A 15,507-nucleotide genomic window follows, 5' to 3' on the forward strand; every position below is an offset into this window, starting at 1 on the left:
ACTCTCCAGAACTCACTGGCCAATAATTCCCTGCGGTCTTTGTGCATCCGACTCAATATGGAGTGACGTTTGAATGGGTAATGCGATTCAATAAGAATGATGACACTTGGAAAGGAAACCTGTATGGGTATATCTCACAAAACCTTTCAAAAACATATATTTAGGTTATATTTCAACCCCAAAATCAAAATATAGAGAAAATATATATTTTGCTGCTTAAAAAATTTGACTTTATTTTGTTATTAGTTTTATTAATACATGGAATGAATTTATAATGTATCATAATTTATAATATGTGATCCTGGACCACAAAACCAGCCATCCAACAAGTCGCACAGGTATATTTGTGGCAATAGCCAACAACACATTGTATGGGTCAAAATTATAGATTTTTCTTTTATGCCAAAAATCATTAGGATATTAAGTAAAAATAATGTTCCATGAAGATAATTTGTCAATATCCTACCGTAAATGTACGTAATATTGCCAACTTTAAAGGCAATTTTCTCAATATTTAGATTTTTTTGCCCCCTCAGATTCCAGATTTTCAAATAGTTGTATCTCGACCAAATATTGTCCTATCCTAACAAACCATACATCAATGAAAAGCTTATTCTTATTAATTCAGCTTTCAGATGATGTATAAATATCAATTTAAAAAAAATTGTACCCTTATGATTGGTTTTGTGGTCCAGGGACACATATTATTTATTTTATTGCTATTTATAGATTATTACTGTAATAATAATGATTATTAAATTGTAATCGCATACTCATTGCTGTGATGCAAAAATAAGAATATAAAAAGTTTTATATTACAGTAATGAGAATCACCATTGACCATTTTGGGGGGAAAAACATCTGTATGAATTATGGTAATGAGAAGGAAATTGCAGGAACTGTCATAACAGTAATGTTGCTATATATATATATGTGTGGTTGAGAGAGAGAGAGAGAGAGAGAGAGAGAGAGAGAGAGAGAGAGAGAGAGAGAGAGAGAGAGAGAGAGAGAGAGAGAGAGAGAGAGAGAGAGAGAGAGAGAGAGAGAGAGAGAGAGAGAGAGAGAGAGAGAGAGAGAGAGATGTTTTTTTTGTTTTTGAAATTTGTCAATCGTGATTCTCATTAGATTCTCATTACTAAATATATATATATATTAAGCGTTTTGTATTTTATCTTTGGGGATTTTGGGGTGAAATCTGACCTGGACATCTTCTCAAGCGATTTGCCTATATATATACTGTGTATATATATACAATATATATATAGCCAATTCCAGATGAGCGAGTCTTACATCCGTCTGTCTGCTGTACGAGTGACTTTTAAGACATTTGTAAATACATCCTGATTCAACATGGTGCTTGATTAGACTTTATTATAATGAATAAACAGGGCGAAGTTAAAGCAACAAAAAAAAAAGTGTTCTGGTTCTCAATATACTTGCAAGACACAGCTTATGTGAGATTTACCCTGCATTAATACATGCAAAACAAGAAATTTGATCATCCCAATTATTGAGCTGAAAGAAACCTGAATGAAAATGAATATCCTCCAAAAATCTTGCATGATGCTTCTACACAGGAGTGTATGTGATGTCACAATGACAATGCTCGAACCAAAACTGTAAATAAAAAATGTGGATTTAGAAACTAGTTCAAATTCTTTGTGGAGTGGTCCGAACAAATGAATACAGCTTTTATTTGACAATATACTGTGTAAGAGTAGCTTAACGATTATTGTTAATTAAATGGTCGATTATGATATAAAAATAAAAAAACACTCATGACACTCATGGTAGATGCTTTAAGCAGTTTCCAGGCTGTTTTCATTGGATTCAGTGCTAAGTTTTGATTAGATAGGCCTTTTCTATTTCTGTTTCTTTTAAAGAATGACTGTAAATAAAACCAGACTGTGTCAATGACTCTTTATTTTCCTTCTCTTTTCTGTTACTTCACCTCTTTGCTTTATTATGCGATGTCTAAGTATAGAAACATGTCATACAGCACATAGCGACTGTGCCTAGCAACAGACTGTAGCTTTGGCATTGTCAATGATGACTGTCTTCCACTTAAAAAGGAACCGCTGTCAATCATACACCGCAAGCCCTGAATCGCAGCAGTGATGTGCTCCAACATCACATGTTCCTTCTGCACACACCCTTTTGTTCTTTTGTAAATGCTTGCGGCTAACAGGCTGCGTTTGTTTGTTTTACAGTCATGTGCTATGTAATTGCCCAGTGGGAAGCAAGTGATTAAAGATTGCATGTACACACACACACACACACACACCTAATCAGTGATGCAGTTACCTGAGCTACGGTAAATCTTTTCAAAGTGGCTTTTGAATGTAATTGAGAGTCTGCAAGCTGATGTTGGAATAAATGCATCTAGTTAAGACAGTGAAACCTTTCTTGGAATAAAAAAGGAGGGGGAATATGGCCTTGTGGAACACTTTGTTCCCACTTCAGTAGATATACCCAGTGGGGAAATCTAAAGGAATAAGGGAGTTAAGAAGAGGGGGAAATCAATCAAAACTACAGAGATACTGTATGTGTACTGCGCTTTGAGCTGCACGTGGAGGTCACGTTGTAATCTGCAAAGCCCCACAACATTTAGAGCTATTGACGATGTGCGGAAAACCCACCGTGCAAAACGGGAATCAATTTTGCTACAATATTTTAGAGGGATAAAACTAGCATCCTATCTCCACATTCTTTCCAAAGACTTTATGGTGTTTTAAGGAGAAGAAAAGGGTTGTGCTGTGGAAGGAGGTGATATAGAGGGATGAAAGACCAGATTTTTTTGCTAAAGAATGCTGCTGACACTGAAGCTGTTCCCTGCACTTTTGATGGCATAAGCTTTCCCTCCCATTATCGTTTTATTCCTGTCCATCAAACATAGAGTCTGGGCTCTGTGCCACAGCCCCCATAAGTTGAATCATTATTATGATGCATGATATTTTATCTACGGCATTGATGGGAGCTATGACTTACTGTATAGGACTAAAACATCTAATTGATTTGGCTTCTCAATGCAAAGTTTCTTAAGTTTTCTAATTTGATTAGCAAAGCCAAACTACAGTAGGCTATGTAACTGTGGGCCCTCTAGCGGTTAAACATCATAAAACTGCATGCGTTTTGTGAATTGGGTCTCGTTCACTAATAATTGCGTGGTATTTGTACGCACAGGATAACTTCTCACGAAAAATGTCCGCCTAATTCACAACAAGAATTTGTTATTAATATCGTTCTCATTTTAGTAAATTTGTTGTGGGCCTAAATGAGCTGCCGCTTGCACGAGCTTACTCACATTCTTTTCTTTACAGCCTTTCGTCACTCTGGTCAAACGGGTCAAACGCTCTCTGCAGACGCACTTTCGCCAGATCCTCGCGCAAAACCAGGCGTGTCATTCTCAAAAGCAGTTCGAAAACAATAAACACCTTTCATACAGTCCAGACCTTTTATACTTTGATACAGTCCAGACTCAGATTATAAACCTCTCATTAGCCAGCTAATGGCTGCGTTATTCAGAGAAACCTCGCAGCTCCAGATATAACGCTTTCTTACTCTTTCACTGTAAATGATGAAATTACATTTATTAATTTTATTACATAATTTTATGTAAAACTAATATATTATTAATATAATATAATTATTGTTGTGTTAAAGACCCCTTGAGGTAAAAATCAAGTTTTTAAAGTTGTTTGTATATGCATTGTTTTTCATATGATAGTCTGAAGAGAAGCCAGGCTATCCTGGTATATTTTTCTGTTGATATGAAAAATCAAGTAGGTAGCCTACATTTAGCAATATAGCGGGTTAATTATGTGGTATACACTCACCTAAAGGATTATTAGGAACACCTGTTCAATTTCTCATTAATGCAATTATCTAATCAACCAATCACATGGCAGTTGCTTCAATGCATTTAGGGGTGTGGTCCTGCTCAAGACAATCTCCTGAACTCCAAACTGAATGTCAGAATGGGAAAGAAAGGTGATTTAAGCAATTTTGAGCGTGGCATGGTTGTTGGTGCCAGGCGGGCCGGTCTGAGTATTTCACAATCTGCTCATTTACTGGGATTTTCACGCACAACCATTTCTAGGGTTTACAAAGAATGGTGTGAAAAGGGAAAACATCCAGTATGCAGCAGTCCTGTGGGCGAAAATGCCTTATTGATGCTAGAGGTCAGAGGAGAATGGGCCGACTGATTCAAGCTGATAGAAGAGCAACTTTGACGAAAATAACCACTCGTTACAACCGAGGTATGCAGCAAAGCATTTGTGAAGCCACAATACGCACTACCTTGAGGTGGATGGGCTACAACAGCAGAAGACCCCACCGGGTACCACTCATCTCCACTACAAATAGGAAAAAGTGGAAAATTGGACAGTTGAAGACTGGAAAAATGTTGCCTGGTCTGATGAGTCTCGATTTCTGTTGACACATTCAGATGGTAGAGTCAGAATTTGGCGTAAACAGAATGAGAACATGGATCCATCATGCCTTGTTTCCACTGTGCAGGCTGGTGGTGGTGGTGTAATGGTGTGGGGGATGTTTTCTTGGCACACTTTAGGCCCCTTAGTGCCAATTGGGCATCGTTTAAATGCCACGGCCTACCTGAGCATTGTTTCTGACCATGTCCATCCCTTTATGACCACCATGTACCCATCCTCTGATGGCTACTTCCAGCAGGATAATGCATCATGTCACAAAGTTCGAATCATTTCAAATTGGTTTCTTGAACATGACAATGTCATTGTCACAGTCACCAGATCTCAACCCAATAGAGCATATTTGGGATGTGGTGGAACGGGAGCTTCGTGCCCTGGATGTGCATCCCACAAATCTCCATCAACTGCAAGATGCTATCCTATCAATATGGGCCAACATTTCTAAAGAATGCTTTCAGCACCTTGTTGAATCAATGCCACGTAGAATTAAGGCCGTTCTGAAGGCGAAAGGGGGTCAAACACATTAGTATGGTGTTCCTAATAATCCTTTAGGTGAGTGTATATTACGATGTTATGATGAACTATATGCCTTTCTCCACTGAAGTTCTGAGTTGTTCAAACGGGAACAAGGTTTGTATTAGCAACACATTATTAGCTAAAAGACTAATCATATTAATTACCGTTATGTGTCCAATGTTGAAGAGAGCAATACCTTTGTGCAGCGTTTACTACAGTAATTTAAAGGAACTGTATGTAGGATTGTGGCCAAAACTGGTACTGCAATCAATTTCAAATTACTGTAGAGCGGTATATCCCCTCTCCCCCTCCCCCCCTGACCCGAGGTTGCCAGATCAGATGGGCTGCAGGATCCAGCAGGAACGCTACAAGGAGCTTCCAATGGCAAGTGATGAGTCCTACACGGCAAGTTTTTTTTTCTTCTGTTAATTATGTTTATGCTTCATGAGAGATGTTTTGTGAAGTAATTATGTATCGCAAAAATTACTACTAATGAGGATTAGCCAAATATAATCGTAAATATGAACGCTCGTATGTGACTACATTGTTAGAACAGTAAGTTAGTTGTTAGTCTAACTTGTAACGGTAGGTATCTGTCATTAACGTAAGAACAAGCACAAGCCTAAGTCACTATGTGTCATACAGGTCAACTTGCAGCATGTGTTGTCCACTATATATGCGAAGAACAAATGAGGAATCATTTTTACCGAAGTTACGTTAGGCTACTGTCTCAAATAAGTTTTCACATTGCCATAATGGGCGTGCTAATGTTTTTTTCCTCAGCGTCTCAGCATAATGACAGAGAAACGGGCTCTGATAATTACTAATGTTAGCAATCACGACTCGCCGTTTTTATTTCCCAAACAATTCCTTAACGTTACCTTTTCAAATCAATGACCCACCTCCTCCATATGCGCTAACCTAACGTTACTTTGCGCAAACATGCATAACTTTGTTCGACTGTCATGAATATTTTAAATGTCCATTTCCATTAAAGGGTTAGTTCACCCAAAAATGAGAATTATGTCATTAATTACTCACCCTCATGTCGTTCGACACCCGTAAGACCTCCGTTCATCTTCGGAACACAAATTAAGATAGTTTTGTTGAAAGCTGATGGCTGAGAAAGGCTTCAGATAGGCCTCCATTGGCATTCAGTACATTTACACTCACAAGACCCATAAAAGGCACTTAAAACGTTGTTACAAAGTCCATCTCACCACAGTGGCTCTACAATAATTTTACGAAGCGACGACAATAGTTTTTGTGCGCAAAAAAAATCAAAATAACGACATTATTCAACCTCTTCTTGTCTTCCGTGTGTGCCTCCACGACGCATGCGCGAGAATATGATGTAGCGCCGGCGTTCGGGAATCCATGAAATGCACACTTTAGTCCCATTTGAGCACTACGCTGAGACCTAAAGTACGATCAATGTAGAATTCAACAGCTTAGACACGCGCGTCTTCCTCTGCTTGTTAACAAATCGCTTCTGGGTCATGTGTCCGAACGTCGGATCTGCGTAATATTCTCGCGCATGCGTCGTGGAGGCACACACGGAAGACAAGAACAAGTTGAATAAAGGCGTTATTTCGATTTTTTTTTGCGCACAAAAACTATTGTCGTCGCATCGTAAAATTATTGTAGAGCCACTGTGGTGAGATGGACTTTGTAACGATGTTTTTAGTGCCTTTTATGGGTCTTGGGAGTGTAAATGTACTGAATGCCAATGGAGGCCTATCTGAGGCCTTTCTCAGCCATCAGCTTTCAACAAAAATATCTTAATTTGTTTTCCGAAGATGAACGGAGGTCTTACGGGTGTCGAACGACATGAGGGTGAGTAATTAATGACATAATTTTCATTTTTGGGTGAACTAACCCTTTAAATACAAGTTAGCCAAACATAGATAGATTAACCTTATCTGTCCAGGAGAAAATTAGCAACGTTGGCGTCTGTCTTCAAATTCTTCTCTGTTTTCAGCCATCTCCATCTTTCAAAGGCATCTCCTATACAAATCCTTGTTTTATTTCGGACATTATCACAACGTTTTTCTGATTCATAACGAGGTCTTTTAGGTTTCGTAAAGTTAGACATTTTTTATCCAAAAAGTTTGTTGGATAAATGCAGCTGTGGTAACTAGAGCAGAGTTGGCAACCCGGATGCCGAAACACTACTGACTTCGTGATTGGTAGATAGGTGGAGGGTGGCTTCAGGCCAAAACACAACATGTCAACATCAACATCAGTTGAGGGCTGCAACTTCACTTTTAAATGACAATATCCTGGCCGGACAACTGTTGTCAGTGATATAAGTATTTGAAATTAACATGATTTCTTAATGTCTAGTGACATATCAGGGCCATTTTATGATTAATTGAAATACATTTCTTACATACAGTTCCTTTAAGTAAAAGTTGACTGAGTGGGTCTCTGAGCTGGTTTGATTGAGTGGGGGTGGGGCTAATTTGCATATTCATTGATACACAAAGCAAGGGTGTTTCATTAATAATAATTTGTTACATTTATATAGCCCTTTTCTGGGTACTCAAATTCAAAACGCTTTACATATAGAAGGGGGGAATCTCCTCAACCACCACCACCACCAATGTACAGCATCCACCTGGATGATGCGACGGCAGCCATATTGCGCCAGAACGCCCACCACACACCAGCTGATTGGTGGAGAGGAGACAGAGTGATGAAGCCAATCAGTATATGGGGATTATTAGGAGGCAGTATAGACAGTATAGTGTCCCCATCACTATACTGGAGTGTTAGGACCCACACAGACCACAATGTGAGCACCCCCTGCTGGCCTCACTAACACCTCTTCCAGCAGCAACCTGGTTTTCCTAGGAGGTCTCCCATCCAGGTACTGACCAGGCTCAGCCCTGCTTAGCTTCAGTGGGAAACCATGGGTTACAGGGTGATATGGCTGCTGGTATTTAACATTCAAGTTTTCTTGTTAATTTTGACAACAAACTTTTAGCTTCATGCTATTCTGCGCACCATGTGACAAGCACGAGCGAATGAGGCACATAAATAATTGCAATAATGCAATATCCCGTGAAATCGGTCCGGAAAGTTTAAAAATATAAATTGTAGATTTATCGGTTTGTTTTTTGACACTTTCTCATTAATAACATGTTGGTTTGGTTTTTTTAGTTTTTTTTTCAAAAAACAGTTACATAGCCTACATAGTGTAGTTTTAATTATTATAATATACGAATCTGTGATTGCTAATAATAAGGCAAGAATCACTATTACTGCTCAAATTGCTTGGGAGTTGTTCCTAATCTTTGAAGCGACACTTCTAAAGGATGCACAGACATGAATGAAACCTAAAATAGTGCAGCTTGTTGAAGAGGTGTGCTATTGTTTTTGTAAGTGATCGGACGTTACATTTTTGCCTGGCAGATGATAAAATAAGCACAAAAAATTGAAGAAGGGACCTAAGCCATATCCTCAGAGATGTAGGACACTAAGCAACTCCCTAGCAACTACAAAGCAACATGCTAAAAAAAAACAGTCAGAACACGATAACAACTGCATAGCAACATCCTAGCAACCACCCAGAAGCACCTGGCATTGTGATGGTGAGTATTTCATGAGCAGTCTTTGTGTCTTTTATATACATTTAGGCACAAAAAAATGGCAGTACATATGAATATAGATGATTCAAGGAAGAGGCAGGGAGGGGCTTTCTGCCTCAACAACTGAAACAAGCCTCCGTGTAGAGCAGGATTCAGTTGCTTTGAACGTGTGGCGCTTGCTTGAATGCGTTCTGTGACATTGTGACCCCTCTTTGATTCATCACAGATAATAACAGATGGTCACTCCTTAGAATTTTTAAAATTAGCCCCCTAACAGATGGACGTTTAAGCATTACTAATACCCGTGATTTTGATTTATTAATTAATGATGGGTTTGTGTCACGCTTTTATAAAATTGCCACACAACAGTGACTAGGATTTGTCTAGCATGCTCCGTTTAAAAATCCATCTTGGGAAGCAGTGCACTTTCTGAAAGAATAGCCATCTTGTGTTTTGATGTGCTTGCATAATGTAAAATATATATATAATATAGCCTAAGCATTGCTTATAATGCTTATAATCATTAAATAACATAAAAATGAATAACATGCTACACTCACACAATATATTGTATTATTAACATCATTAGCAATGACAACTTTTTTTTTTCTTTTTTTTTTTGCTTATAGATGAAGTGTAAAGCTTTCATTTCTGAACTTGCCAGGCTTAAAGATGCTGTGAATGTGCAAATATCATCAGGGACCCTGGGGCCTCTTTATCCTAAAGGAGATCAACAAGGTTGGCAGAATGATGATTCAGCATGTATTGTACAACATACCCACTGTGACCTATTACTGAAATAATTTACCTTTTACTCTTCCAAAGAAACATCACACTCAGCATTTGCTTATGTCGTTCTTTTTCTGACATTCTTATCCTGTGAAGCGCCAAAGCAGAACCAGCTTGCAAATTGAGATTCGTGTGGCCTATACCTAACCTTACACTCTACCTCCCTCTAGTGTCTACACATTAAATTGATCAAGGTAAGAGATTGACAGGGTGGGAGAGGGTAGTATTACAGATATAGCTAATAATAATTATAGATAAAACTAATCAAAAGCAGGAAAAATGGGCAAGCGTAAGGATTTGAGCACGTTAGACAAGGGCCAAATTGTGATGGCTAGACGACTGGGTTAGAGCATCTCCAAAACTGCAGCTCTTGTGGGGTGTTCCCGGTCTGCAATGGTCAGTGTCTATCAAAAGTGGTCCAAGGAAGGAACAGTGGTGAACCGGCGACAGGGTCATGGGTGGCCAAGGCTCACTGATGTTCGTGGGGAGCGAAGGCTGGCCTGTGTGATCCGATCAAACAGACGAGCTACAGTAGCTTAAATTGCTCAAGAAGTTAATGCTGGTTCTGATAGAAAGGTGTCAGAATAAACAGTGCATCGCAGTTTATTGTGTATGGGGCTGCATAAGACCACTCAGGGTGCCCATGCTGACCCCTGTCCATCGCCAAAAGCGACAACAGTGGGCACGTGAGCATCAGAACTGGACCACGGAGCAATGGAAGAAGGTGGCCTGGTCTGATGAATCACATTTTCTTTTACATTTGCATGTGCGTCACTTACCTGGGGAACACATGGCATCAGGATGCACTATGGGAAGAAGGCAAGCCGGCTGAGGCAGTGTGATGCTTTGGGCAATGTTGAAACCTTGGGTCCTGCCATGTGCCATCCATATGGATGTTACTTTGACACGTACCAACTACCTAAGCATTGTTGCAGACCATACCCACCCTTTCATGGAAACGGTATTCCCTGGTGTCTGTGGCCTCTTTCAGCAGGATAATGCGCCCTGCCACAAAGCAAAAATGGTTCAGGAATGGTTTAAGGAGTACAACAACGAGTTTGAGGTGTTGACTTGGCCTTCAAATTCCCCAGATCTCAATCCAATCGAGCATCTGTGGAATGTGCTGAACAAACAACTTACAGGACTTAAAGGATCTGCTGCTAACATCTTGGTGCCAGATACCACAGCACACCTTCAGAGGTCTAGTGGAGTCCATGCCTCGATGGGTCAGGGCTGTTTTGGCAGCAAACACAATATTAGGAAGGTGATCATAATGTTATGCCTGATCGGTGTATATAAACATAGCGGCCGCTTCAATGCATAAGCCGTTCGCCATATTGGAGCGGTCCATGAACATGCGACAGCAAGTTGACAGCGTTTGCAACCATAGTTAGACACATGTATACATATCTATATATGAAATAGACTTCAGCAGATGATTTTGTTAAACTAACACAATACAACAAGAGGAAGGCGTCAACTAACATAACATAAAAAAGTTACCACAGTAAAAACATGTAATATTGGGTTAATACATATAAAAACACAAATCAACACATTCTCATCTGTAAAAGGTTATCCCATTTTCTAATAGAATTTAATTCTCTGCGGTTTCACAATAAGAAGCTGCGCTATGTTGTGGCATCATTGATTCTTACTGTGAGTGACCACATGCTGACTGTTCCAAGATGGCGGGCGCACCAACGTTGGAGCAGTTGAATGAGGAATCTACGTATTAAATTCTATGTCTTTAAAGGGATAGTTCACCCAAAAATGAAAATAACCCCATGATTTACTCACCCTCAAGCCATCCTAGGTGTGTATGACATTCTTCTTTCAGACGAATACAATCAGAGTTATATTAATAAATATCCTGGCTAATCCAAGCATTATAATGCCAGTAACTGGCTTCCCAAAATTTGAAGCTCAAAAAAGTGCATCCATCCATTATAAAAGTAATCCATCGTCGCTCCGGGGGTTAATAAAGGCCTTCTGAAGTGAAATCGATCGGTTTGTGTGAGAAAAAATATCCATATTTAGCTCGTTATAAAGTAAAATATCTAGCTTCCGGTGGACCGCCTTCCGTATTCATCGTCGCGCCAGTACCCTTTTTTCATTAGTTGAATACTGAAGGCGGTCTGCCGGAAGCTAGATGTTTTACTTTATAACGTGTTAAATATGGATATTTTTCTGGCTTGAGGGCAAGTAAACCATGGGATGTTTTTTTTCATTTTTGGGTGAACTATCCCTTTAAAGGCTGTTTTCCACTTCAGTAGCACTTTACAGTTTTATTCCTATTTATATTCTTTAGTTTTTTACAGAGGGGTTTGTTCATAGGTATACAATTTGCCTGATTTTATACAACACTTTATTCCTAAACATTTTCTGTTTAATGGGGTGATAAAAAGAGATATACAAAAACCCCTCAGGAAAAATCTTTGACTTGAAGTTTGAACCTGGCTTTATCCACTGTCAGATTTTTGTTCTAGATCTAGTAGAGAGTTATTTATTTTTTTCACCTGGGGTGTCTTGCCAAAAATAATTCGCTGAGAGAAGGTTCAAACGTTTCCTGCAGTCTTGATATGGCGCTTTTAATATGAGTAATAAAACAAAAAATATGAGCCTAAACAAAAGTAGCATAAACCCCGGCTGTGAATTTATTAATCCTACTATGCTGAAGGATCTTTTAATATTCATAAACAAAGTCTTTGCCATTTGAAGGCAACGACACAACGTCAAAGCCGCCTAAATTATATTCATGAGACAAACGTGTGCCATTGGGACATTACCAAGCAACGTCACCGTGGCTTAATTAATATTCATAAGCAGAGGCTTCGCCGTAGTAGGATTCGTGATTTCGGACCCGGAAGTGGTATAATAGTTACTCGCTCTGTTTTTAGTTTGTGAGTTCGAAACCGGACTGTGTGTGTTTGGCGCAAATGGAAAGTTGACCGCTCGGGAATGGAAGATGATTCTTCCGCGCGTGTGAATGTTACCGCGCAAAACATGCCCGGTTATACCGGACGCGACGGGGAATCTGTCCATGTATCCAGCGGGATACGGAGCACTGATTTCGGCCAGGATGTCCGCAGCAGCGAGGTGAAGGTGCCATTATCATCATTATCCTCGAAGGATGTTTTGGAATTTCATAAACACAAACATGCGCCGGGAGGCAATAAGAAAGAAAATAACGAGAGGGAAAACATAAGAGCTGTGGATATTTTAAGAAGGAATTTTGGTTCTATCCGAGATGCAGAAGATCCCAAAGACCTGGAGAAAGTAGAATCTGGCATCAAACTGAACGATTTGGATCATGAAACGGATGATGAAAGGACCCAATGTAGCACAAAAAGTCTCCAACAAGACATGGAGAGCAACTCAAGATTGGGAAATCCTGATGGGGATCATCATATTGATTATAATATTGATTTGAAGAGTGGTGAAGACCCCAGCCAATCAAAAGAGCATGTTTACTGCACTGTATACTGTATTGCCAATGATAATTATAGGATAACGTTACCTGTTGAGAAAACGACATCTGATCATGAGACCACATCATCATCATCATCATCATCATTAGATGTGCTGGTTTTACCTCCCACTGACTTGCCAAACTCAGAATTGGATCATGATCCCTATCCAGAGCCCTATACAGTCTCCGACCTGATGGATTCTGGAATAAACAGCTTTTATAATGCTGACAACAGTTTATCTGTTGTCTTAACATGTCGCATTTGTTTCGATGACAAACAAATCATGCCGCTACACTGTTGCAAAAAGGCCGTTTGTGGAGAATGTCTGAAAAGATACATCATCTCGCAGGTATCCACATCCACCCTATCTCATTGCAAACTTATCCTTGCTTTTCAGCATTGAATAAAAAGTCTTGTTTTTGGGGATGTCCCTTTTGTTTGTGTCTGCACCTCCTCTAAAGGGGACTGATGCAAACCTAATATGCCTCTACATGCCAGCAATGAGAATCACAGCCGCCTGAAGCTGTGAAACATCTGTGATCTTCATGTGCTTTCCTGTCTTTATATCCTGGTGCAGTGATGGTAATACTGTGATATATGGTAGCCTACTGAATGATTACGGTCTTTAAGGTACACCAAAGTGCTTCAACAAGAATGTTTGGGCACTTTTTGGTGGAAGATCACCTGTCAGTCATCCTGATATTTGCTCTTCCTAATTGTTTGTCTTCTAATTATAGCATGCTTCTGTTTGTTAATGGAGAGGTTCTCTATTGTGCTTGTGAAAACGTTCTGAGCCTGTCCTGTCCTGCTTTAGAGAAGTGATGAACTTCCTGTGTTCCGCTAAGACTGGCCCATGTAATCATCACAGACTTTGTCATTTTAGGCGGCCCTTATTATGTAACACTGTGACTGTACACTACAGTCATGTCTGTGTGATATAAAAAAGAATGGCCATATTTCTGAGTTCCTCAGAGATGCTTGACACATCAGCATGTGCTTGAATGAGTCTTGGAAAGTGTAAAGTACATTTAAACTAATATGGAGTCACAAGGGTCAATTAGTCATCCAAACCATTTTAATTTTAAATTGTTTATGGTGGTGCTTTAATTTACATGCTGTTGTTTAGGTTTAGCATTGTAAAACCTCTTGGAAGAGTTGCATCATTTAAATTAATGCAATTGAAAGAATCGCTTCCAATTTTTTTGTGGTTTTGAGACAGCATGTCAATTTGAAAATAGGTGCTTTTAAAAGCACATCAAGACCCGTTCGTTTGTGCTCCATCTAGATGGTTTTTGAACAGAATACCTGCCTCATGTGAACAACCCCTTAAAGGCGAAATTGCAGAACAAACTGGTATGGCGACGTCATTAAAATCAGGCCAAAGCTAACTTTCCGGAAAAGTTTGCTCTGGCTGGTAAACACCTTCGAACTACCATTGATCTGTGGCGATTACGTAATAGGTAGGCTCCGCCTTCTTTGACATGGAAATCTCTGGTTCAGTCCGTGGAGGTCAGCTGTACGTCTGCAAGTATAAACATGAACACACTGGAGAGTTGTTATTCTAATTGAAAGAGGCACTGACATTAGCCCCTTTCACACAGCAATAACGGTAAATTACTGTAATATTACCAGAATGAATTTACTGGTAAATACACACATTTTCTGTTCACACAAGCAACGCCGTTCTGGCTTTTTCCGGTAAGAGACCATTCACACAGCAGCAAAATACTGGTACATTCTGTGATGTCGGTCATCTTTAATTGAACATTCAGACTTTTGGGGACTTTAGCTTATTCACAGTATCCCCCAGAGTTAGATAAGTCCATACTAGGGATGCACCGATCCACATTTTTTCACTTCCGATCCGATCCCGATACCTGAATTTGGATATCGCCGATACCGATTTTATTCCGATACCAGAGCTGTGTTTGCTACGTATTAGGGATGAAATGGTATGGAAATTTCATATCATGATAATGGTGACCCAAATTATCAGGGTTATCAATTTATATTTGAAAATCAACAAACAAAAAATAAATCAAGCAGCTCTAAGCACTTTTTTAAACTAGATTCTGTGGCCTTTCCTTCCTTATAATGGCCGTTGTCAATGGCAACGCATAATGCATAAATAATCTCTAATATTATCGCTGTAAATATATTCTCATCAGTGTTCTATCAGCTGTGACGCATTTAAATCTAGCCTATTTTGTGTAAGAGCCCATACAGTATCCTAGTGAAATAATGCATTTTTTTTCATATGATTTGAGTTTATTGTATTAAATATCAAAAATCCAAAAGGTGTGCATCATACCTGGACACCTAGATGAACACTTCACAGTCAGTTTTATGACTAAGTCATTCTCTTCAAATGCAATTTAAGTTAGAAACGTGTATAGCCTACCAATGTTTTATGTAACTTTAGAGACGGTCCCTAAATTCGCGAACGTCAAGCCAACTTTATGCCAGTCATATCAGATGCGCTGTGGTTCTGCTGTGTTTGTTTGAAACTATTTTCGGTGCTGAAATAGAACAAAACTGTCAATCACTGTATGATGAATGAATCTCCTGCGTACATCACGGGTTCATCTCTGCTTTGAGTGTAGATTTCAGCGAGTGAGAGCTGCGCGCGCTCTGAACAAAACTCCGCTAATCTGAACGCCTCTTATTATATTCATAAACTCAATAGAA

The 15,507-nt window shown here is 39.4% G+C and overlaps 1 protein-coding gene across 1 annotated transcript in view; it reads left to right on the forward strand.

Moving 5' to 3' along the window:
• Nucleotides 1–12,190: 12,190 nt before the first annotated feature.
• The window catches only part of rnf217 (ring finger protein 217), a 28,110-nt gene continuing 24,793 nt past the window's right edge, over nucleotides 12,191–15,507 (forward strand). Inside the window, exon 1 of the mRNA XM_079830553.1 lies at nucleotides 12,191–13,168. Within this exon, the coding sequence (XP_079686679.1) occupies nucleotides 12,308–13,168 (861 nt within the window). The 5' untranslated portion in view covers nucleotides 12,191–12,307. The remainder of the gene's footprint in view (nucleotides 13,169–15,507) is intronic.

The sequence above is a fragment of the Gobio gobio genome, assembly GCF_949357685.1.
Source record: "Gobio gobio genome assembly, chromosome: 12".
In the NCBI taxonomy this organism is placed as follows: domain Eukaryota; kingdom Metazoa; phylum Chordata; class Actinopteri; order Cypriniformes; family Gobionidae; genus Gobio; species Gobio gobio.